This window comes from Eulemur rufifrons, chromosome 7 (genome assembly GCF_041146395.1).
Source record: "Eulemur rufifrons isolate Redbay chromosome 7, OSU_ERuf_1, whole genome shotgun sequence".
NCBI classification, from domain to species: Eukaryota; Metazoa; Chordata; class Mammalia; order Primates; family Lemuridae; genus Eulemur; species Eulemur rufifrons.
The window spans coordinates 188,427,869-188,451,383 of record NC_090989.1 but is presented as its reverse complement, the minus strand read 5'-3'; the positions used below and the strand labels follow the sequence as shown (position 1 = coordinate 188,451,383).

Genomic DNA, 23,515 nt, shown 5'->3' with positions numbered 1-23,515 from the left:
AGCAAGGAGCTTTTGCAGGAACTGACGTGAAGGGACCTGCTGCTGAGCAGAAAATGACATGGAGGGGCAGAAGTGGGTATGGAGAGTGCTGCAGTGAGAGTGAGACGGTAGTGAGGTCAGAGAGGGGCATGACATTGAGGCCATGTAGGTGATTAGCTTCTGCTTTCTCACACTCAGCTGCGTGGCTTTGCATATGGCACTTCCCTTCCCTGGGCTTCAGTCTCCCCATCTGTAAAAACGGGACCATATGGTGCAGCCGCTTTGGAAAAATCTGGCTGGTCCTCAGAGTTTAAACATGAATTTCCATATAACCCAGCATTCCACTCCTAGATAAATATACTACATACCCAGGAGAAATGAAAAGATGTGTCCACACAAAAACTTACACACGAATATTCATAGCAGCTTTATTTATAATAGCCACAAAGTGGAAAACAGTCCAAATGTCCATCAGCTAATGAATGGATAAGTAAAATATGGTATATCCATACAATGGAGTATCATTCATTGATGAATGAAATACTGATGCTACAACACAGATGAACCTTGAAACATTACACTAAGTGAAAGAATCCAATCTCAATAGACCACATGTATGTTCCCATTTTTAATGAAATGTCCAGAACAGGTAAATCCATAGAAAAAGAAGACAGATTTATGGTTGCAGGGCTTAGAGGAAGAAGAATAGGAAGTGCTTGCTCGTGGGTGTGGGTTTCTCCCTGAGGTAATGAAAATGTTCTAAAACTGAATGTGGTGATCGTCACCCAACTGATATACTCAAAACCACTGAATAGTACACTTCAAATAGGTGACTTACGGTATGTGGATCCAATCTCAAAGCTGTTTAAATAAGGCAGGAGGAGCAGGGAATGACCATAAATAAACCCTCAGCAGCTGGCATCAAGGTCTCTGGTGATCATGGCCAGGAGAGGCTCTTGTAAGCTATCCCAGACTATGAATGGAAGGTATTGGAGAGATACCTGCAACTGCCAGGGGGTCAGCCAGCGTGTTCCCAAGCCTCATGCACTGTAGCCTCCAGCCCTACCACCCCTCCTGCTGGCCCTGCTCCCACCCTGGCCCCGACCTCCCCATCTCCTCTTCAACTCTCTCAGCTCCTCTACCTCACTGGGTCAGCCTAGGAAGATCAGCGGAGCTCAGAAACCTGGGTCCAGTAGCAGTGCCCCTTCCAAGATGGGCAAGTACCTCATAAATAAAATGTTTTATTTCTGCGACCCGCTCACAGAACAGGTGAGCCAGCCCTGTGCAACCTTTTCCTTTCTCCTGTTTCTTTGTGAATCTTTTTCATTTATAATGTTTTATTATGAAAAATTTCAAACATACACAAGAGTGAAGAGGATAGTATAATGAAATCCCATGTGCCCATCACCTTGCTTCAATAATTATCAGCATTTTGCCAGTATTTTTAAGTGTGTCTCCCAAACCCATTTTTTTTTGAGGGGTTGAAATATTTTAAAAGTAAATCCAGCCAAGGTGGGAAGATCACTTAAGGCCAGGAGTTTGAGACCAGCTGAGCAACATAGTGAGGCCCCATCTCTACAAAAAATAAGAAAAAATTAGCTGGGAGTGGTGGCACATACCTGTAGTCCCAGCTACTTGGGAAGCTGAGGCATGAGGCTCACTTGAGTTTGGGGTTGCAGTGAGCTATGATGACACCACTGCACACTAGCTTGGACAACAGAATGAGACCTTATCTCAAAAAAAAATTAAATCCCAGATATATCATTTTATACAAATATTTTAGTAAGTATCTCTAACAGATAAGGAATTTTTGAAACATAACCCATGGGCCAGTATCTCACCTGATACTAACATGCTTATTCCTTAATATGTCCTAAGACCTAATCCATGTTCAGATTTCCCCAATTGTCTTAAAATGTCTGTTTTACAGTGGATTTGAATGAGGATCTCAACAAGGCCCCCACGCGGCATTTGCTTGCTGTGTCTTGTAAATCTGTTATAACAATTTCCCCTCCCTCCTCCTTTTTTTTTCCCAGCCATTCATTTGTTGAAGAAACCATGTTTGTTTTTTCTGTAGAATCTGTGAATCTCTGAAAATATTCTTTTTTTTTTTTGAGACAGAGTGTCGCTTTGTTGCCCAGGCTAGAGTGAGTGCCGTGGCGTCAGCCTAGCTCACAGCAACCTCAAACGCCTGGGCTTAAGCAATCCTACTGCCTCAGCCTCCCGAGTAGCTGGGACTACAGGCATGCGCCACCATGCCCGGCTAATTTTTTTTTCTATATATATTTTAGTTGGCCAGATAATTTCTTTCTATTTTTAGTAGAGACGAGGTCTCGCTCATTGCTCAGGCTGGTCTTGAACTCCTGACCTCGAGCGATCCACCCGCCTCGGCCTCCCAGAGTGCTAGGATTACAGGCGTGAGCCACCGCGCCCGGCCTGAAAATATTCTTATCTGAATGGGAAACCAAACCTTCAGATTGTTTTTCACTTAAAGATTAAGAGGAATGAATTAGGGATGGATGCCTAGAAAATTAAGCAAATGAAAAATGAAGCAGTACTTACCGCAGGAAAGACAAAATGTCTAGGAAAGGAATTGTAATCACCAGCTTGAATAATTGTTTCACAGTTCTGGTATTGTAAATGCAGAATAATGATACGAAAACAGTACAGGAAAATATGAAAAGTAATGTGAGCTTAATCTTTGTAGTCATAGTAATTAATAGATAAAATTAAAAACTGAAAAATAACATTAGTAATATAAATCTGATGCTTAGAAAATAGATATAAATACCAGGAGAAATAACCAGAAATACCAGGACAAGCTGAAAATAATTGCCTCTAGGAAGCAGGAATTGGGATTGAGAAGGAATGGGGTAAGGAACTGTTGATAGCCGGGCATGGTGGCACAAGCCTGTAGACCCAGCTACTCAGGAGGCTGAGGAAGGAGGATCACTTGAGCCCAGGAGTTTGAGGCTGCAGTGAGCTATGATGATGCCACTGCACTCTAGCCTGGGCAACACAGCGAGACCCTGTCTCAAAAAAAGTAAAAGAAAAAAAAGGAACCATTGATTTTAAAGGAGATATCAGATTTATAACCAAAAAAGAAAACTTTTTTAAAAGATCAGGTTTGTTTAGTTGGTATTGGTGGAGGCTAAAATCTGAGAAACGGTTAAGACTCCAGGAACCCTTAAGGTTTAATTTGTCCAGTTCAATAAAAGAATATAATTTCCTGTCCCCTCAGAGTTCAGGATAGTGAACAAAACACAGACAAGGTTCACCAGCCTGCTCCATCTCCCACCTGTTCTGCCTTTTGTTTATTTGCTCATGCCTGCCAGAGGGACCAGCCAGAATGAAAATGCCAGCCAACTATCCTGGATATTGTCTAAGCAGAAGAATTCATCATTGCCAGCCATATCTCCTTTGCCTTTTTCTTCTCTCCCTCTTTCCTTGGGAACTTCCAAGATACTTTCTAGTCGGAGCTCCTACCAACTCCTTAGTTCTGTTGGTTTGAAGTCCTTTCAACATAGATCCAAATTGGAGGGCCAATTTTCATAGACTCAATTAACTCCTAGCACAGCAGGGGCTACCTGGAAGCTCTGGGGTTTCCATCTCCCCTTCTCTCCTCTCTGAGGTTCTTCCAGAGGGGCAGGAGGATGTCATCACTATTAAGAGCACTGGTTCTGAAGTCAGACTTGTGGCTTGGCCTCTAGGTTGCTGCATGGCCTTTAACAAGTTATTTAACCTCTCTGAGCTTCAGCTGGCAAGCTGTAAAATGAAGAACATAATATGTAAGGTTGTTGTGAGGACTTCAAAAGAATAACACAAGTACGATGTGTAGCATAGCTCTTGACAGACTAAGTGCTTGGTAAACAGGAAACATCGACCACCCCTTGTATACTTGGAATCACCCCCCACCTATCTAACCCACCATCCCAGAGTATCCAGGAGGGTACTGAGAGCTCCTTCTGGGGCCGAGATACTCCCCACCTACACCTGGCGCCTCATGTTCCCCACTCACTCACCTCCACCCCAGCCAGTCTTCTCTTTCCATAGGATCAGCTTGCATCTTGGCCTCTGGCCAAAGGGATCCTAATCAGTCTTGCTTTGTCTGGCATCTCAGAAACCCTGCCAGTTGGTGGTTTGGAAACACGATGGGATGGGAGCTCCTGGCTTCAAAGAGGACAGCCAGCGAGCTGCCGGATGGTCCCATGTGGATTGGGTGTGAGGCACACACCAGCCTTCCTCAGGAGAAACTGAGGAAGGGAACAAGGCCAGCTCTGAGCCTGCTGTGGAAATCTCAACGTCTCCAAAGGAGGCTCACCAGGGAGTTCACAAGGTGCAGTGAGAGAAGGGACCTGGATGCCTTGGGTTTAGTAGTGGGCCCCTAGGACTGCTTCCCACCAAAACTGCCCACAGGGGAAAAGAGGTAGATGCCCCAAAGGAAATTAGGATGCTGTCAGGAAGAAAATTGGACATTGGACCATCTCGCAAAATACCAATTATCTATTATACGTAAAATAGGATCCAGATAACTTCTCACAAGATTAGAACAACTGTGGAAGGCTGAGGCAGGAGGATGGCTTGAGCCCAGGATTTCAAGGCTGCAATGGGCTATGATCGTGCCACTGCACTCCAGTCTGGGTGACAGATCGAGACCCTGTCTCTAAAAAAAAAAAAGATTAGAACAACTGTATCTAACAAGATAAAATAAACAACAAATGTATTAATAGAATCCTACACTGAGGGTCAAGAAACCAACTGCACACAAAGAGATGGGAAGACCTAGTTGTAAATCAATTGGGTAACAAAGCAATGTGGCTGCCAGAAAGGTTAATTCAGTGTGAGGTCATATTAATGGAGGAGTAGAATCTAGGAAAGGGGAGGTGAAAATTCATCTTTATTCTCAACTCCAGCTGGGTTCATTTCCAAGGGTCACACTCTAAGGGAGATATTGCTGAGCTGGTGGGAAGCAAACAGGAGAAGTGCCACAATGGTGAGAACCAAGAATACTGGCCTAAAAGGAAAGGCTGAAAAACTTTGGCCTGGAGGAAGAAGACTGAAGAGAAATAAATGATACCGTTACAATTCTGAAGAGGCTCCAACAAGGAAAACAGTAGAACTGGTCAAATGATATGGTGAATGGGAAAAGCCTGCACTCGCTCTCAGAGTCAGTGGAGCTGGGAGCAGACTCCACCATTTTCCAGCCATTAGGGACTGAACACTCTTCAAACTGCAGCATGTCAGACACAGCTGGGGGCTGAGTATTGCTTTTCTGTGAGAGCCAGAGGGGGGAAATCACTGGGAGGGAGATTTCTGCTGAACCCTGCAAAGAATTTTGGTTTTTTTTTAGATGATATTTATTATTCTTACTTCTGATCGCAAAAGAAATACATGGTGTATAGAATATTAGTAAACAGCAAAAGCCAAATTAGGTAAAAATCACATAAGCCACAGTTTACCTTCTAATATTTAGGTATAGAATGAATGGATAAATAGATATATAGTAACAAAATGGGATCATACAAATAATTATCTGAGAGAATTTAGAGTATCAGTGTGTAAGAGTGTACATCTTGGTATATCAGAATGTTTACCCCAGTATTGTTTCCAGCAGAAAAAAAAAACCGTAAACCACCGGATTATCCATCAATAGGGGAATACCGGGAATGTTGGTATGCCTGACGATGCAGTCACACATGCAATCCTGTGCAGCTGGTTGAAAGGAGAGCGCCTCTCTAATATGTATGGTCTTCAAAATGTTTCCAACATATATATCTTTTAGGGCAAAACAGTGTTACAGAATCATACGCATAATGTGATCCCATTTTTGTAAAAAATATGCGTCCACATATATATTTTTATAAGCAAAGGAAACAGTATGATGTTAACAGTGGGTACATCTGGGAGGCAGAGGAGAGGCCAAGAGTAAGACAAATTAACTTGTTCTTTGAAGATTTCCGTGTTGTGTAAATTGAGATAATCAGCATATATTATTGCTATAATTCAAAGGACTAAAACTTAAATTACAATCTACATGGGAAATTTCTCAGTGCCGTTGAAGATTCTACATCATTTCTAATGACCACATGTATTCCTTGTGTGGATTTCCCTTAATGGATTGAACCTAAAGACGGCCATTTAGTATGTCAGAAGTTGTTCAAAGAGGGACTGGGGCGTTTTGACAGTGTCTATCAGACCTGAAAATGTGCAGACCCATAGATCTTACCATGCCTCAGCTAGGAAATTATCTAATAGGTACACTATGGCCTGCGCACAAAGACGTCTATGTGAGAATGGCCCTGCCCCATTACTCCTGCTAGCAAAAGCCTAGAAACAACCTGTGTCCAACCACAGGGCACAGGAAAAAGAAAAATAACCAGCTGACAATATGCTGGAATTCTCAACAACGGATATAAGAAATGAGGAAGATCTGTACATACTTACAAGGAAAGTGTGCCAGGATATATTGTGAAGTGAAGAGAAAATAAGACAAATTACAGAAATAGCATGTACAGTATGATCTCATTTCTGTTTAATATGTATGTGTAACTGTGCATCGAAAAATGTCTAAAGAATACACGCCAAGCTGTATGTAGGTAGGATTTAGGTAAAAGAATATAGGTATATGGATATAAAGGAAGCGAGCTTCCCGTCCGGTGAGGTATGCAAGCAGAGACTGGCTGCCCTTGTTCAGGGATGCTGCAGAAGGGATTTCCACGTCCCTCGGAGATGACCTCGGCTCCGCTCTTAGCCCTGAGACTCAGCGAGAGGAGGTCCGGACTGGAAGAGTCCACCCCCAGGGAAAGAGTTAAGCGGGGCTGGCGCTCCTGTGGGCGGGCTCGGCGATCGGCAGCGCCGGGCTCTGTTAGCTAAGTCTGAGCATCGCGGAGGATGCGGCGCGGCGAGCGGCTGCAGGGACGCGCGCAAGGTGAACGCGGGGGCCGCGGCGCCCAGGTGAGCAGCCGGCCGAGGGAGGGGGCGATGGCGGGACCCAGGCGGGGAGCATGGCCTGCTCCCACTTTGCGGGCGCGGGCGACAAGGCCTGCACGGCTCCCACCCCCACCTGGGACACTGCGGGAAGGCGCGGAGCCAGGGAGAGAGGAGACGGAGGAGGAGGAGGAGGAGGAGGATGAGAGGTAACCCGAGATGGACCGGCTCCTGGAGGCTGCCCTGCGGCAGCCCTCGCCCTCCCCCCAGGCCAGCCTCTCCCCAGTCCCTGCGGCAAAGAAATCCCCCAACCCCCAAAATCTCTCCAGCAGTGGGATCCCGGGGCTGGGCAAGCCTCCGCCTTGTCCGCAGGTGCCCACATCTCCTGGACCGAGTGTGGGCAGATGGCATGTTTATCATTGAAGGCCCAACTCAACCATCTCGTCTGCAAGGCTTTTCGCCCCCTCCCCCCGCCCCGCAAGATGAACCTCTGTGGGCTTCACATCCCCTCTAGTGTGTCCACTCAGCTGGCTGTGTGACCATGGGCGAGTTGCTCAACCTCTCTGAACCCCAGCTTCCTCCCCTGTGAAATTGGGTATACTCACACCTGCTTGTATTGGGAGGGTCCAATGGCATGTAGCTAAGATTAGCACAGGAGCCTAACCTGGTAAGAGGTCAACACTGGAGCACTGTTAGGGGCCTCTCAGTCCTTCCCTCTCAGCTCACTCCAGCTCCCAACCCTAGAGCTGAGGCCTCTTTATGGGTTCCCAGCACCTAGCCTGGGCCAGGAGCAGACCATGAGGCTGGGCGAATGTTTGAGAAATGAACTAACAAGGCTTTAAGGCAGAGTTTAAACTCGGGTTGAGGGGATGGTCCTAAGAGGCCTTGGAACCCCTTGAAATTGTCCACAATGTGAGCTTGCACATTTTCCTGGGGAGAGCACCTGGAGTTTTCAGTGGCTTCTCAAGGTGCCTGTGAGCCACCAGGGGTCACAAGCCAGGAAGCTTTGAGGCCAGCTGCTTCCCAGAGAGGAAAAGAGCAGGGCCTCTGCCCCTAAACACACCCAGGCCTCAGCTCTCACAGCCACTGTGCCCCCTCTCCTGGCTATGGGGGCCACTTCCTGCCTCCCTGGCCCACTTAAGGACTCTCTAGCACAGGAAGCTTTAGGGAATGTCCACATGGGGCCACATATATGCAGGGGGGTGGAGGTTTGAAATGAAAGAGGCAGGAGCCCCAGGCCAGTGGAGGAGACAGGAGGTTATTACACATGTGACCAGGGTGACCAGTGCCCAGGAGGGTTAGGGGAGAAAGGCTTCCTGGCAGAGGAATGTCTAAGCTGAAACGAGCCACCATCATATCTTACCTGGGTGTTTGCACTGGCCTCTCTCTCCCCTTTTTGAAACACTAATCAGACCTTGTCATTCCATGTTTTCCATCTCCAGTGGCTTCCTGTGGCATGTAGAATAAAATCCAGGTGCCTCATTGTGGCATGCAAGTCTCCTTGTGCTCCAGCCTCTGACTTCCTGATTTCATCTCCCACTACTTTCTCTGTTTGCGGTGCTCCAGCCGCACTAGTGTTCTTAGTTCTTGAACTCACCTAGCTCATGACTGCTCCATGGCCTTTGCACTTGTTGTTCCCTCTGCCAAATACCTTTCCCCCAAATCTTCAAATGCCTGGCTCCTTATTCAGCAGGAGGGAAAGTACAAGGGAAAAGTACAACAGCTCCAGTGCTGATTAAACTCCTGGTGTGGACCTGGCCCATGTGTGTTTTGTTACTTATGTCTTATAAGACCTCCTTGGATCAGATATTCTCATTATCCCATTTTACTGATGGGAAAACCATGATGCAAAAAGGGAAAGTAACTCACCAAGGAAATGGCAAAGCTGGAATTCAAACTTAGGTCCCTCCTGAAAGGCAGGTGCGTGTTCCTCTCCCTCTCCACTGCTCTCGTATTTGAACTGGGCCTTCAAGAATAGGATTTCAGCAAGTGAAGGAGAAGGGAGAGGGTGTTCTCAGTATAGGGAACAGCAGCGCAAAGGCATGGGGAGTTGGACAGTCCACTGGGTTTCGGTGGACAGGTGAGCAGCCTGGTGTGGCCATGGCCTTGAAGACCAGGAAAGGAGCTTATGTTCTCTCCTGGGGGCACTGGGGAGTCACTGAAGGTTTTGAAGCAGGGAAAGTGGCATGATCATAGATGTAGTTTTAAAAGCAGGGGGGAAGCTGCTGTCCAGTGTCACTCTTCTTTCTTTCCACCAGCCCCTTGGGGAAGCCATGGAAGCCCCCAACCCTGACATGTCATCCCCTTCTCCTTTTTTTTAGGCTCATCCAGTGAGGACTGGAAGTTAGGGCTCTCGGCCCAGGCATCGGTGTAGACCATGGCCCCCAGCCCATGGGGTCGTGTGTGTGGCCTCTTGTTGCTGTTGCCATCCCTGGGGGCTGGCCCTGCCCTGAACAGGGGCCTTCCCAAGCCACTTGAGCACTCAGAAACCTACCTGATCCCAAGAGCACATCCGAAGGGCCCTATGGGCTCAGAGCCCGAGTTGTTTGACTTCTTCTGGGATAACCCCAGAGATGAGAGCCCCTGGAACTCTGATGTCCCCCATGCCCCTGCTGAAGAGATGTCTGCAAAGCCTGCAGACTCTGCCCTTGGCCCAGCCCTGCATGGGCCCAAAGCAGCCCCTGGGGCTCAGAGAGAACGACTCCCAATAACTGATGACCTCCAGATGGCTCGAGGACCAAGCTCCCAGGGATGGACAGGACCTCTGGACTCACAGGAGCCTCTGGAGCAAGAAGCACTGGCCCCACAAGCAGTGGCCCGCCCCCATCTCACTGTCATCCCCACAACTCCCAGGCTTCAACTCAGGGCGGCCACAGTTCCCCCTGCCCTGGAGCCTGGAGGCCAAGCAGGACAGCGACCACCTAGAGATGAGGGTCTGACGGCTAAAGCCAAGACCAGAGTCCCACACACTTCTCACTCTGGCCACCAGGGCCCTCCCCACACTCTTGTGCCCCACTCAGGCACTGTCAAGAGGCCGATGCTGGAAGAACAGGGCGGGCAGGAGGAGGACTTCCAGCAGGCAGCACAAGGCCCCCTGTTCACCCAGCAGTATCCAGCAGCCCCCGATGCTGGTACGGTATCTGCAGTTGAGGGGGCATCCTCTCAGGAGCCTGGGGCTCAGCCAGACTTGCCGGTGGCCAGAAGCCTTCCTCCTGCTGAGGAGCTGCCAGTGGAGCCCCCCAAAACAGCTGGAGCTGGGGAGGCCTGGGAAGTCAGCTCCCCAGGTCCCCCGCCCAAGCAGGCTGGCCTCCCTGATGTTAAGGATTCGTCAGGACCCCAGCCCACAGGTCCTCCCATCTCAGAGGCTCCGGATGGGCAGCCCAAGCCAGGTGAGTATGAAAGTGAGGGTGCTGAGCAGGGCTGGGAAGGTGCAATGTTCCAGGGCAGCTGGGTGCATCAGTTGTCTGGGTCCTTCTGGGTCTCATTTTTCTCATTCTGGCAAATGAAGGTGACTGTCCCTCTGCTCTGAGGGATTGGATTTTAAGGACCGCAGGAGGGTCCGGCAAGGCAATGACTGCTTTTGTCATTTCAGAGATAGCAGAGATGAATGGAGCAGACCCCATCTCCCCCCAGCGGGTGAGAGGAGCAGTGGAGGCCCCAGGCACCCCCAAGTCCCTGATCCCTGGTCCCTCGGACCCTGGCCCAGCTACAAACCAAACAGAGAGCCCTGTGAGGGTCCTGCAGCCAGGTGAGGGCATGGCTGGGGGTTGGGGAGAGGGAGTACTCTGTCCAATAACTAAGAACCTGTGTGAAGTATATATGGAGGGTAGAGGGTGGGGAGTGAAAGGGGACAAGCACGTGCTTAAAGGAATTGGCCAGGACCTCCTTCAAATAATTTAGGATAATAAACTAATACTCACTGGGTACTCTGGGAAAAGTCATTTGCCCTTTTGGGGCCAGAATGTTCTTATATGTAACATGGATATATTTAGTGCAGTGATTCTCCAACTCTGGGGAATGGCCACATCCCAAGAAATTCCAATTCCTTAGCCTCCAGGTGATTCTAATATGCAGCACATGTAGGGAACTGCCGAGGTACTACTTCCCTGATAGGATCATTAATAAAAATGATAGCTCACATCCATTTAGCTCTTATTGGGTGTGGGGCACCATGCTAAACATTTCATCCCCTCCACAACCTAATCAGGTAGGTGCAGTTATCTCCATTTCGCACATGTGCTGAGAAAAGTTAAATAACTTGCCAGCCACACTAGAGAATGATGGAAAATCAAAAACTCTTTTCAAGGGGCTATTTTAATATTGTTATTATTGCAGATGAAGCCGAAGAGTGGCCTGGGCGCCCCCAAAGCCATCCCCCAGCACCCCCAGTCCAGGCCCCCTCAACATCACGCCGGGGCCTCATTCGAGTTACCACGCAGCGAGCCCTGGGCCAGCCTCCCCCTCCAGAACCCTCAGCCAGCTCCATGGCTTCAGCCCCAGCCTCTAGCCCCCCAGCCAACGCCACCGCACCCCCGTTGCGCTGGGGACCCCTGCGGCGGGTGCTGAGCTTTTCCTGGGAGCTGCACGTCTATGGGGTGGGGGTGCTCTTTCTGCTGCCCGCGTTGTTGGCACTGGCTGCGCTGGCAGCAGCCCCCTCGGGGCCCCGGCTGGCACTAGTGGCCGCGGTGCTGGTGCTAGTAGCTTCGGGGCTGCGGTCCGCCTACATGCTCACCGACCCCTACGGCTCACAGGCGCGGCTGGCCGTACGCGCCGGCCTGGTGCTCTACAACCTGCCCTTTCCCTTGCTACTCACGGCGCTGGCAGCCCTGACCCTGCTCGGCTTGGGCGCAGGGCTGCCACAGCCGCTGCAGAACCCGCTCCTGCTGGGAGCCTTGGCGCTGGCGCACGGCGTGGGGTTGCTAGCTGCAGACCTGCTGTCGGCTAGGCCTGCGCTCAACCTCCTGGCGCAGGGCTTGTCCTGCGCCTGGGGCGCGGCGGTGGCTCTGGGCACGCTCTGCCTGTGCCGTCGCCGCCTGCTGGATGGGTCGAGGGGCTGGGATGCCAGCCCGGGCCCGCGGCTACTGGCCGTGGCGGGCGCTCTGGGGCTGCTGGCCAGCGGCTTGCAGCTGGCGGCCGCGCTCTGGCTGTACCCGGGCCCAGGCCGGGTGGGCCGCTTCTCCTGGGCCTGGTGGGGCGTCCACTTCTGGCTGCGCCTACTGGAGCTGACATGGGCACTCGCCCTGGCATTGGCCGCTTTGGCTGCCGTGCGACCCAGGCCGCCTACGGAGCACGCTTGCTGGGCAAAGCTGCTGCGCCTGGCGTGTCCCGCGCCGTCAGGCAAGAGCGAGGTGCCAGAGCGCCCCAATAACTGCTACGCGGGGTCCAGTGGCGTTGGCGCAGGTGGCTTGGATATCAGCAAGAGCCTCATCCGCAACCCGGCGGAGAGTGGGCAGCTGGCCACGCCCAGTTCAGGCGCCTGGGGCTCGGCTGCGTCGCTGGGTCGCGGCCCCCAGGGTGGCCCGGGACTGTCCCGCAGCAGCGTGGGGCCGGCGCCGTCGCTGAGCGACCTGGATCTGCGGCCGCCGTCGCCCATCAACCTGAGCAGCAGCATCGACGCCGCGCTCTTCCGAGAGCACTTGGTGCGAGACAGCGTTTTCCGGCGCTGCGGCCTGAGCGGCCTGGCCTCCCCGCCGCCTGGGGGCGCTCTGCGGCCGCGCCGGGGCAGCCATCCCGACGCCGAACTCGACGGCGCGGGGTCTTCGCTCCTCCGCAGCCGCTGCAGGTCACTCAGCGACGTGCGCGTGCGCGGCCCGGTCCCACAGCACGTGGTGGACGAGCCCGACGGAGGGGCTGCGGCGGCGTCTGGCAGCTCCCTGGACAGCTTCTCCAGGGGCTCCCTCAAGATCAGTTGGAACCCGTGGCGCCATGGGCTGTCGTCGGTGGACAGTCTACCGCTAGATGAGCTGCCCAGCACCGTGCAGCTACTGCCTGCCCCGACCCCAGCCCCTGATACTACCCCTGCTCAGCCCGGGGAACCCCAGGGCGACGTCCAGCCTCGCTGCAAGTCTGGGGACTCCCGCAGCGCCTCCAGCGATACCATCGAGCTCTGAAGGGTCCTAACGCAGGACTGGGACCCTGCCCTGGATGCCCACATGACATGGCCGACTGGGACAGTTGAGCGTTTGCAAAACTGGCATTCCCGGGCCTCTGCCTGACTGCCCAGTCCCCGGGGACAGCTGGGTGTGAACCTACCCTACCACCACGCCCCGTTTTTTGTCTTTGTTTTTTTAATACCCTATTTTTTTCAGCCGGTATTTTGCACAAAGGTCGTGGTTTACGCGGAATACAGGGTGGATGTGCATGGATTTGGGCATGGGAAACTGGGAGCAGGTGCCCCAGACTCTCCAATGGGGAGAGATGGGCCTCACGTGTCCGTGACTCTCCTCTCTGTGCCAAAGAAATAAACCCTTAGGACTTGGCTCATGCCTCGCTCTGGCCATGCCAGGATTCTGTACTCAATCAGAGATTGGATGCCTCGCCCCCAAGTAATTCCAAGTCCTTTGTATACTGGGGAGGGGAGGACTTCCAGAGAAAAGACTGCTTGACCCTTGGAGGCTTTGGTAACAACGGCAACCAGTATCTTATCGAACATCTACTATCTGCCCTGCACCGTTTAATTCTCACATTAAGCCTGCCTCGAAAGCATTATCAGCATTTTAGGAATGAGAAAAGTGACGTTCAGAGGCAAAAGTCCAGGATCCTTTGACAAATGACAGCTGGTATCAAACCCAGAAACTTCCACTCCTAAGGCCAGTTTCTCTATCCCCCTTCTAAAACTACTCCAGGGCCAACCCTCTCCTTTGTCCTCCCTCTGCTTCGTCCTCCGTCCACTCCTCCGTCAGGGCAGCACTCGATTTCCCAGGGTTTTCGAAAACTTCCCCAAGGTGGTAGTGAGACAGGTAGAAAGACAAACTTGGCAATTTTCCAAGACCTTTCTTTATTTCCTGAGATAAATAAATAAGTGGCGGGTGGGGATGGGGTGAATACAGAACAGGAGCTGGCAGCATGCAGCTGGCAGGAGGGGGCTGTGACGGGCCCACCCCTGTGGGGACCCCCTCATCCTGGATAGGGGCTAAAGCTCATCAGCAGCCACCATAAGGAGAAACTTTTCTTTTAAAATTCACACACTGTGAAGCCTGCCCAGTCCCCCCAGGCGAGGATCTCATGGTATCCACCTTCAGGGCTACTTTTTCACCCCAGGGGTCTCAACTGCCCAGGCTTGGATGCCTGGGCTACTCTGTAAGGCGGGTAGGGGGTGCTTACCCCACTCTCAAAAATAAACTCAGCTGCCCTGAGTGTCCAGCAGGAGAGAGGCCCAACCTCTGGGGGCAACCTGGGTGGGAGGAGATCCTGCAAGTGGTGGCAGGGATTATCTGCCCTTGATGAAGCCCTCCAGCACACGGTCGCTGCGCTCTGACAACCAGTAGCCAGTCATGGCTGCCACAGCCCCAATGAAAATGGCAGTGAACACCAAGTCCCCCTTGGCAGCCAGCGTGGCCAGTGCACAGATGATGACACCGAAGAACATCTGCTGTAGCACCACCAGCTCATCCTCTGTCATCTCCGAGAAGAAGCCCGCCGACTCTGCGGAAGAGCAAGAGATGCAGCCGTCACTCCTACCCCTGTTCCTGGCAGTTCCTGGAGCCTTCCCAGGACTCCCACACGCCTGCCCAGCATGTCAGGCACGCACATCATTTACTGCTCAGAACAACACTGCATTGGGCACTTATTGTCCCTCACTAAATAGGAAACTGAGGCTGAGGGGGGTGAAGAGGTTGGACTCGCCAAGGCCATGCAGTGAGTAAGTCAGGGGCAGAGTATATATGGCATGAATTAGTCCAGCTCCAGAGCCAGACTGCCTGGATCCAAATCCCAGCTCTGCAGCCTGCTTCACCTCTCTGCATCTTAGTTCCCACACGTGTAAAATGGGGATGAGAATAATACCTACTGCATTGGGTTGTTTCAGGGTGTAAATAAATTAATGCACATAATGTGCTTGGAACAGCATCTGACAGTAGGAGCTGGGAAAGTGGTCCCCATCGTCATTGTTGTGATTAGCCTGCTCTCACCAGGCCAGGGTAAGGACTGGTCCCCTTGGACAGATGGGCAAACAGCCTTAGGGAGGCATACTGATTTGATGCCAAGTCTGATTCTCTTTCTAGCCCGGGAAGCATGAGTCTACCAAAAGCCAACCTGGGGATCAGGTCTCAGTGCAGCAGCCTCTTGGGGGCTGGGTCTATAGCTGCTGCTGCTACCTGGAAAAGAGACTTGCCTGCCCTCCCCCCCTGGATGAGGACCTCCCCTCTCCCTTCCCCAGGGCTCACCTGGGATCTGCTCCTTCACGCAGATGCCCTCCATCTGTTTGTAGCCCTCAGCACAGACACAGCGATAACCGCCCTCAGTGTTCTCACACTGCTCATTCTCTCCAGGACACACCTCTGTCTCACATTCGTCCACATCTTGAGGAAGGGTGGGGAGGGGTCAGAGTCCTGACTGCCCAGGCCCCTCCATGCAGCACCCCTGCCTCCTCAATCAGGTCCTGACACTGCCCCCTGCCCTTGCCCAGGCAACATTCCACTTTCCCTTCCCCTACCCTGCCCATATTCCAGCCCCTCCACTTTTTTTTTTTTGAGACAGTCTCACTCTGTTGCCCAGGCTAGAGTGCCGTGGCGTCAGCCTAGCTCAAAGCAACATCAAACTCCTGGGCTCAAGCGATCTTCCTGCCTCGGCCTCCCAAGTAGCTGGGACTACAGGCATGTGCCACCATGCCCAGCTAATTTTTTCTATATATATTTTTAGCTGTCCATATAATTTCTTTCTATTTTTAGTAGAGACGGAGTCTTGCTCTTGCTCAGGCTGGTCTCGAACTCCTGAGCTCCAGTGATCCGCCTGCCTCAGCCTCAGCCTCCCAGAGTGCTAGGATTACAGCCACCGCGCCCAGCTCCAGCCCCCTCTTGATTCGTGGTGGGTAAGACACTCCCAGGTGCCTGTGCCCCGTTGGCAGGAGACTTACCGAGACACTTGGAGCCCACCTGCTGGTAGCCGGGGCTACACTTCTTACAGCGGCCTGGCCCTGCCCCCATGCAGCCCAGGCAGGCCTTGGCACAATCTGGAGAGGGGAGAAGAGAGATGAGGGTGAGAGCTACCCTGGGGCCTGGGGGAGTCAAGCTCCAGAAGAGGAGGCCCGGCAGGGCTCTGAAGCCTGAGAAGGGGAACGTTGAAGGGTAGGCCACATCCCCTCCTCCGCAGAAGTGGACACTGACCTCGGCACTCATAGGAGCCCTCGGTGTTCACGCAGAACTGGTCGGCTCCGCAATTGGCTCGCTCTGTGCCACACTCATCAATGTCTGCAGAGAGGTGAGCAGGGTGGGAATTTCTATCCCTATTTAATTAACAGGGGGCTGAGGCAAGGGTTGTTGGGGAATGGACTTGCCTAGGAGTAAATGGTGTGGCAGAAACTGCATGCTGCCCACCAACACAGAAGCAGAGGTGCGGCTGGACCTCACGCTGCCCAGCCAGAGAGTACATTTTCCAACCTGCCTTGCAGCTAAGTGTGACCCTGTGATTGAGTTCTGGCCAACAGGGTGTAAACAAAAGAGATGTGCTCCACTTTTAGCTTGGCCTTAAGATAATGGGCTTGGCCTCTTCCCTGCGCTTTCTTCTCCTTCTCACTTCCTGAGTGCTGGGACATGGAACATAGAGGTGCCCATGACTCAGCCTCAACCACGGAGACATCACCCAAAGGGATGATTATGCAGTAAGATAGGAAAAACCTGGGTCTTTGAATGATTGTGACAAGCAGAGCATCCCTGCCAGCATGGACCATTCACTTCAGGACCATGATATGAGAAAAAAATATACGTGTAGATTCTGTAAGCCACAGTCTTTGGGGGATCTTTCTGTTATGGCAGTTTAACTTTTACCCTAGTCTATGTACAAGTGGCGAGGCAGGGACCAAACCAAGTATTGAACCCAGGTTTCCTAACCCCAACTTCAGTATCCTCATTCCCCTGGCCAACCCTTCTTCACTTTTCAAGACTTGGCCACAGTGACAACCTCCTCTAAGAAGCCTTTGCTGATTCCCCACCAGCAACGCCACTGCGCTGGATCAGGGACGTCTCTCACTGTACACAGGTCAGTCTGTTCTGAAAAAGCCTGGTTGAGATCTCCATGAAGATGGGGACTGTGTTGCCCCAGCCCAGGTGTATGTCTTAAGGGAATGAGGGCCCAAGCCCAGACCCCTGCCCGTCCTCCCCAGACCTAGGTAGGGCCCCACTCACCTACACACTTGAGGTGATGCAGGGCCCAGCCCTTCTTGCATTGCAAACAGTTTGATTCCTCAGGTCCTGAGCAGCGGGCGCAGGGGCCAAAACAAGCTGGGTAGGATGGGGGCACTATGAGGATGGGCAGGCAGGTACCTCATCTGCCCCTGCCCAGCACCACGCCCTTCAGCTACCTACCCGAACATACCAGATGGCTGGCATTGCGCTCCGCCTCAAAGTAGCCAAGGCCGCATTGGCCACAGGCCTCGCCCCCGTAGCCGGCTTGGCAGACACAGTGCCCGCTGCCCCCTCGGGTCCCTTCCCCTTCACACTGCCCGTAGCCACCGCAGGGCCTCTCTGTACCCCCAGGACAGGCTATGGGAAGACACCAAGTTGGGTGAGGTCTTATATACAACCTTGACATACAAGAGAATATTTTCCACATACCATTAAACATTTTTGGAGAGGAAATGTTAACGACAACATAATATTTGCATGAAATTTACTTAATCAATTACCTATTATGGAACAATTAGGTTATTTACAAATATTTTCTTTTATAAAGACTGAATTGAGGCCGGGCGTGGTGGCTCACGCCTGTAATCCTAGCACTCTGGGAGGCTGAGGCAGGAGGATCGCTCGAGGTCAGGAGTTCGAGACCAGCCTGGGCAAGAGCGAGGCCCCATCTCTACTAAAAAAAATATAGAAAGAAATTATACGGACAACTAAAAATACATATAGAAAAAATTAGCTGGGCATGGTGGCTCGTGCCTGTAGTCCCAGCTACTCGGGAGGCTGAGGCAGGAGGATTGCTTGAGGCCAGGAGTTTGAGGTTGCTGTGAGTTAGGCTGATGCCACAGCACCCTACCCTGGGCAACAGGGTGAGAATCTGTCTCAAAAAAGACTGAATTGACCATCTTTGTTGCTAAACTCTTCATGTGCAGCTTCAGAACAGGCTGTTTTAAAAGGGCTGGTACTAAGTTCAGTTCCTGCCTCAGGACTGTGCGTGTGGATAGATAGTGACAAGGGGGCCTTCAGGGCAGTACCCCCCCTCCCAGGAAGGTAACTTAGTCTGATCCAGCATGGGGAATGAAGGGGCCAGGGTGGCGGGCAGCATTCCCCAAAACCTGGCAATAACCATACTGCATTTGACTCAGCAGAGCCCTGTTGCCTTTGTCCAAAGCCTTTCCCTACTGATTTGCTCATCTCACCAGCCCTCTGAGGCAGGCCAGAACTGAGGTCCACAGAAGTGATCTTAGTAGCCTGAGCTCACACAGCCAGCTAGGGACAGAGCCAGGACTGGACCCCTGGCCACAGAAGTCCCCTCCCATTCCCCAAGAAGAACTCACAGATTTAAAAACTCACAGATTCTGAAAGGCACTTTTGTCAGAAATAATAATAATAATCAGACAAACTCACGAAGGCAGGAGGGCCCGAAGGTGCCTGAGGGGCAGCAGAGCTTCAGGGAGTCTGAGCAGAGCCACTGGAAGAGATCCGGGGCCTCCTGCTGCCTGAGGCAGGGGCAGGGTGGAGGGAGGAGGAGACGGAGTGCTGTGCAGTGTCAGGGGTGCTGCCCACCTCCCTACCCCACCAAATCTGTGATTTAACCAGTCTTGGGCATAAGACCCAAAAGCCCACCTGACCAATGCCCTTTCCCCATTTGGCAGAGAGATAAACTGAGGCTCAGAGTGGGAGCCTGGGTACCCCAGCAAGTCCTTAGCAGATCTGGGTTTGGCAGTAGCTGAACCAGGACACGCCTCCCAGCATGCAACCCCCTGCTTCTTGGCCAAGCCAAGGCCTTATCACTGGACCCCGAGTGTGACCCACCCCCAGGGAAGGCCCCCATGCTACTCACTTGTGAAACCACCAGCTCTCCACCAGCTCCTCGCTCAACTCCAACAGGCGGTGGCACTCGAAGTCCGACTTGCTGCACACACCCTCGAGCACCTCTACCAGGCGGGTCTCACTGACCGGGGACAGGGCAGGCGTGGTGGGAACACATTCCACCCCACCTCCTCAGGTCTCTCTCTCCACCCTTCCTCGTGCAGTGACAATATCAAAGGAGAGGCCATGGGACATAATGGAAGGGGTATTGGTTCTGGGAAGTAGACAGATCTGGGTCCAAATCTAGTTGTGTGACCTTGGCCAAGTCACTTAACCTCTGAACCTCTGTTTCCTCATCTGTAAAATGGGGACAATTATACCTTCCCTGCAGATTTGTTGTAAGATACCTCAGTTCCTGCATCTGAACAATGAAATAGAATACCCTTGCTGGGTAGGTATGATTAAAAATGTATACCAAGTGTTGGCAAGGATGTGTAGAAATTAGAACCCTCCTACATTGAGGTGGGAATGCAAAATGGTACAATCACTGTGGAAAGGCAGTTCTTCAGTAAGTTAAATACGGAATCACCGTATGACCCACCAATTCCACTCCTGGGTATAAACCCAAAAGATTAGAAAACAGGCATTCAAACAAAAACTTCTACACACATGTTCACAACAGCACTATAATAGCCAAAAAGATAGAAACAACCCAAATGTCCATCAACTGATGAATGGATAAATAAAATGTGATATAACCATAGAATTGAATATTATTCAGCCATTAAAAGAATGAAGTTCGGCCGGGCGCAGTGGCTCACGCCTGTAATCCTAGCACTCTGGGAGGCAGAGGCAGGAGGATTGTTTGAGCTCAGGAGTTCGAGACCAGCCTGAGCAAAAGCGAGACCCTGTCTCTACTAAAAATAGAAAGAAATTATATGGACAACTAAAAATATACATAGAAAAAATTAGCCGGGCATGGTGGCACATGCCTGTAGTCCCAGCTACTCGGGAGGCTGAGGCAGAAGGATTGCTTGAGCCCAGGAGTCTGAGGTTGCTGTGAGCTAGGCTGACGCCACGGCACTCACTCTAGCCTGGGCAACAGAGTGAGACTCTGTCTAAAAAAAAAAAAAAAAAAAAAATTAAAAAAATTTTAAAAATTTAAAAAGAATGAAGTTCTTATACGCTACACATGGATGAACCTTGGAAATATGCTAAGTGAAAGAAGCCAAACATGAAAGACCACATATTTTATGATTCTAAATGAAGTTAGCAAATCTACAGAGATTTCTGCTTGATTAAAGCAGATTAGTGGTTGCCACGAGCTGGGGGAAGGGGGTGAATGGGAGTGACTGTTTCATGGATATGGGGTTTCTTTTCCAGATGATGAAAATGTTCTGGAACTAGACAGTGGTGATGGTGCACAACATTGTGAATATACTAAATGTGCCTAATGGTAAAATTTTTTGTGTAGTTTACCACAACTAAAAAAATATATTCTCCTTAATTCAGCAAGAAAAGAAAAAAATCCAATATATAAATATTTGATGTATTTATATCATGTATTTAAAGGGTCAGGCATAGTGCCTGGCACATAGGACGTGACTTTAAAAACCAAACAACTCAGCCATTATAAAGCTGGATGTCCCCTTGGGGCTATCTTGGTCAATCCCCTCATTCCTAAATGAGGAAACTGAGGCCCATGGAGGGAAATAACCAATGTTACATAATAACAAACCCTCTTATTTCTAGTGGGCATCCCAGTTTAACCCTTAGCACAATCCTATGAAATAGGCAAAGCAGGTAGTAATATCCCCATTTTACAGGTGAAGAAACTGTGACTCTGAAAGGTTAAGCGACCTTCCCTAGGTTACAAATAGTAAGAACCGACAACCAGGTCTATCTAATTCGAAGTCTTTGCTCACTCCTCTTTGCTTTGACTTTGAAAAGCTGGAGGACCTAGGGCCTAGGGCCTAGGGTTCAAGCCTCAGCTTTCTATTAATATATGATCTTATATCTTCCCATGACTTTATATACTGATTACATGCTGATGTCTCTCAAATTCCTGTTTCCAGTTCCTACTTCTCCCCTGAATTCCAGACTTGGATGGAATCCACTTGGATGTCTAATGGACATCTCTGCCCAACACGTTCAACGAGAATACCTCATCCTATCCCTCCCTTGAATCTTCTTGGTCCCCCAGTCTTACCGTCTCAGAGAACAGTCACACTATTCACCCAGTATCTCAAGCCCGAAACCTAGTAAACATCTTTTATTCTACTTTTTTCTCTCATTCCTCATAACGAATCCATCATCAAGTCCTATTGGTCCATCTGCAAAATATACCCAGAATGTGACCCCTCCTTCCCATGTCCACCACTAGTTATCATACTAGCTCATGCTGCCTTCATGCCTAGAGGATGCACTTGCTTCCCAAACTGGTCTCCCAGCTCCCTCCACCCTGGCCCCCTATAGTCTGTTTGCTACATAGCAGTGTGAGTGATCTTTTAAAGGTAAAAATAAGGCCACATCACTTCTTTGGCTCATAACCTTCCAATGGCTTCCCATTACACTCAGAACAAAATCTGAACTCCTTTCCGTAGCCGTCAAGGCCTGGATCTTGGCCTTCACCTTCTACTACCCTCCCTATTGCTCACTCCACTCCTCAAGTACACCAAGCTCAGTCCCATCCTCTGCCCAAATCCCTTCCCCAATTGTCACATAGCTTGCTTCTTCACTTCAGGTCTCTGTTCAAATGTCACTCCTTGAACACCCTGTTTCCCACCATTCTGTAGTCCTCCTTGCTTTACTGTTTGTTCTTCACCTGACATAATATTATTCATTTACTTATTCACTATTTGTCTCTTCTACTAAAATGTAAGCTCCAGGAAGACGGGATTTTGCTTCTCTTGTTTACTGCTGTACTATAGATGTTCAGTGATATTTGTTGAATGAACAAGTATTCCCTGGCCAGACACAGTGGCTCACGCCTGTAATCCTAGCACTTTGGGAGGCTGAGGTGGGAAGATCACTTGAGGTCAGGAGTTCAAGACCAGCCTGAGCAAAAGTGAGACCCCATCTCTACTAAAAATAGAAAATATTAGCTGGGCATGGTGGCAAGAGCCTGTAGTCACCAGCTACTCGGGAGGCTGAAGCAGGAAGATCACTTCAGCCCAGGAGTTTCAGGTTGCAGTGAGCTACGATGACACCACTGCACTCTACTCAGGGTGACAGAGCAAGACTCTCTCTCAAATAAAAGTTAATGAAAAAAAGTGCTCCCCAAGATTCCCTTACACCCCCATCAGTAGACCAAAGGTTGAGAGGTAGGGTATACAGCACTCCCCTTCAACCAGCCCCTTACCTGTCTTTGTATTTGGACAACTTCTCTTCCTCCCAGGCAGTGTTTCCACCTCCAAAGTTGTCCCGGATGGTTCTCTCCAGGCCCTGGAAATAGAGAAAATTAGTAATAGCTAAGTATAGTGCCTGGCGCATGCTTAGCACTTCACTATTTTGCTCACCAGGAAACTAAGGCACAGAGAGGCAACCTGCCTAAAGCCATACAGTTAATAAGCAACCAAGACGGGACTTGAATCCATGCAGATTCGCATCCCAGAGCTCCTCACACTCAACAATGTGCTATAGTAGCTATGCCCCCCTCCCATGAGGCTGCTGGTGCACCCACCTTATTGAAGCTGTCCACAAGTGCCCGGCAGGTATGACACGGATGGGGCTCAGGCGGGGGAGAAGACTGAGGAGGCGGAGAGGGCTGGAGCCAGATGGGGCCTGGGAGGCTGAGGAAGAGGCTCACGCCCCAGAGCAGAGCTTGGACCAGGCCCCTCGGGGGCCGTGGGGCCATCTTTTCCCAGGCTGGGGACCTGCAGATAGAGGGTGTGGGGAGGGTTCACTGAAGGAGCCAGGCCCCAGGTGAGAAACAAAAGAGTCAGTTCCGAGTTGCCAGAGCTGGGAGTCCAGATCTGCGTTATTATGAGTAAAGGAGGCCAAACAGGGGTACCGCAGTGGCAGAGTAGATAGGTGGGGAAAGGAGCCTAATCTGCAATTCCAGGAGGGAAATAAGTTATCCCCATTACTGTGGGGAAGGTGACCTGGATCCTTGGCAAGCGGATAAGAGTCAGCCCACTGTTTTAGGGTCTGAATAAATGTTAAGGGCTAGATCAGCAGAATTAGGGAGAAGAGGTCAGATTCCAAGTATTGAGGGAGAGGAGGCCGGATGGGCGGTTTGGGGGGAGGTGTCCGGAACCCGGATCCGGATATGAAGAGAATGGGTCAGGTTGAGGGCCTCGCAGGCGGGCAAAGGCACGGCTCACGAGCCGGCAGGGAAGGATCCAGACCCGCGTAGATCACTGAGCAGGAAGAAACGACCGCCCCAGCCCGCGGGCGCCGTGGGCTCTGACTCCTCAACGCCGCCGCTGGCACCGCCTGCGTAAAACGTATAACCTCTACGG

The 23,515-nt window shown here is 51.1% G+C and overlaps 2 protein-coding genes across 5 annotated transcripts; one reads left to right on the top strand and one right to left on the bottom strand.

Annotated features, from left to right (window-relative positions):
- The first annotated feature begins 6,846 nt into the window (after positions 1-6,846).
- Positions 6,847-13,385, top strand: PRRT3 (proline rich transmembrane protein 3). The gene is made up of 5 exons (XM_069473882.1): positions 6,847-6,933; positions 9,228-10,295; positions 10,499-10,654; positions 11,242-13,146; positions 13,215-13,385. The coding sequence occupies exons 2-4, from the start codon at positions 9,284-9,286 to the stop codon at positions 13,014-13,016; spliced, it is 2,943 nt and encodes a 980-aa protein (XP_069329983.1). The 5' UTR covers positions 6,847-6,933; positions 9,228-9,283; the 3' UTR covers positions 13,017-13,146; positions 13,215-13,385.
- Positions 13,386-13,514: 129 nt separating this feature from the next.
- On the bottom strand, positions 13,515-23,491 carry CRELD1 (cysteine rich with EGF like domains 1). 4 transcript variants are annotated; one of them, XM_069476128.1, is made up of 11 exons: positions 23,402-23,491; positions 22,735-22,927; positions 22,414-22,496; positions 19,084-19,194; positions 18,648-18,739; positions 17,427-17,603; positions 17,247-17,342; positions 16,230-16,313; positions 15,980-16,075; positions 15,291-15,425; positions 13,515-14,550 (listed from the first exon to the last, which is right to left on the bottom strand). In XM_069476128.1, the coding sequence occupies exons 2-11, from the start codon at positions 22,906-22,908 to the stop codon at positions 14,336-14,338; spliced, it is 1,263 nt and encodes a 420-aa protein (XP_069332229.1). In that variant the 5' UTR covers positions 22,909-22,927; positions 23,402-23,491; the 3' UTR covers positions 13,515-14,335. The 4 variants fall into 4 exon arrangements, with proteins under 4 accessions (XP_069332229.1, XP_069332230.1, XP_069332231.1 ...); XM_069476129.1 differs by lacking the exon at positions 23,402-23,491 and adding an exon at positions 23,156-23,395; XM_069476130.1 differs by lacking the exon at positions 16,230-16,313.
- Positions 23,492-23,515: the final 24 nt, after the last annotated feature.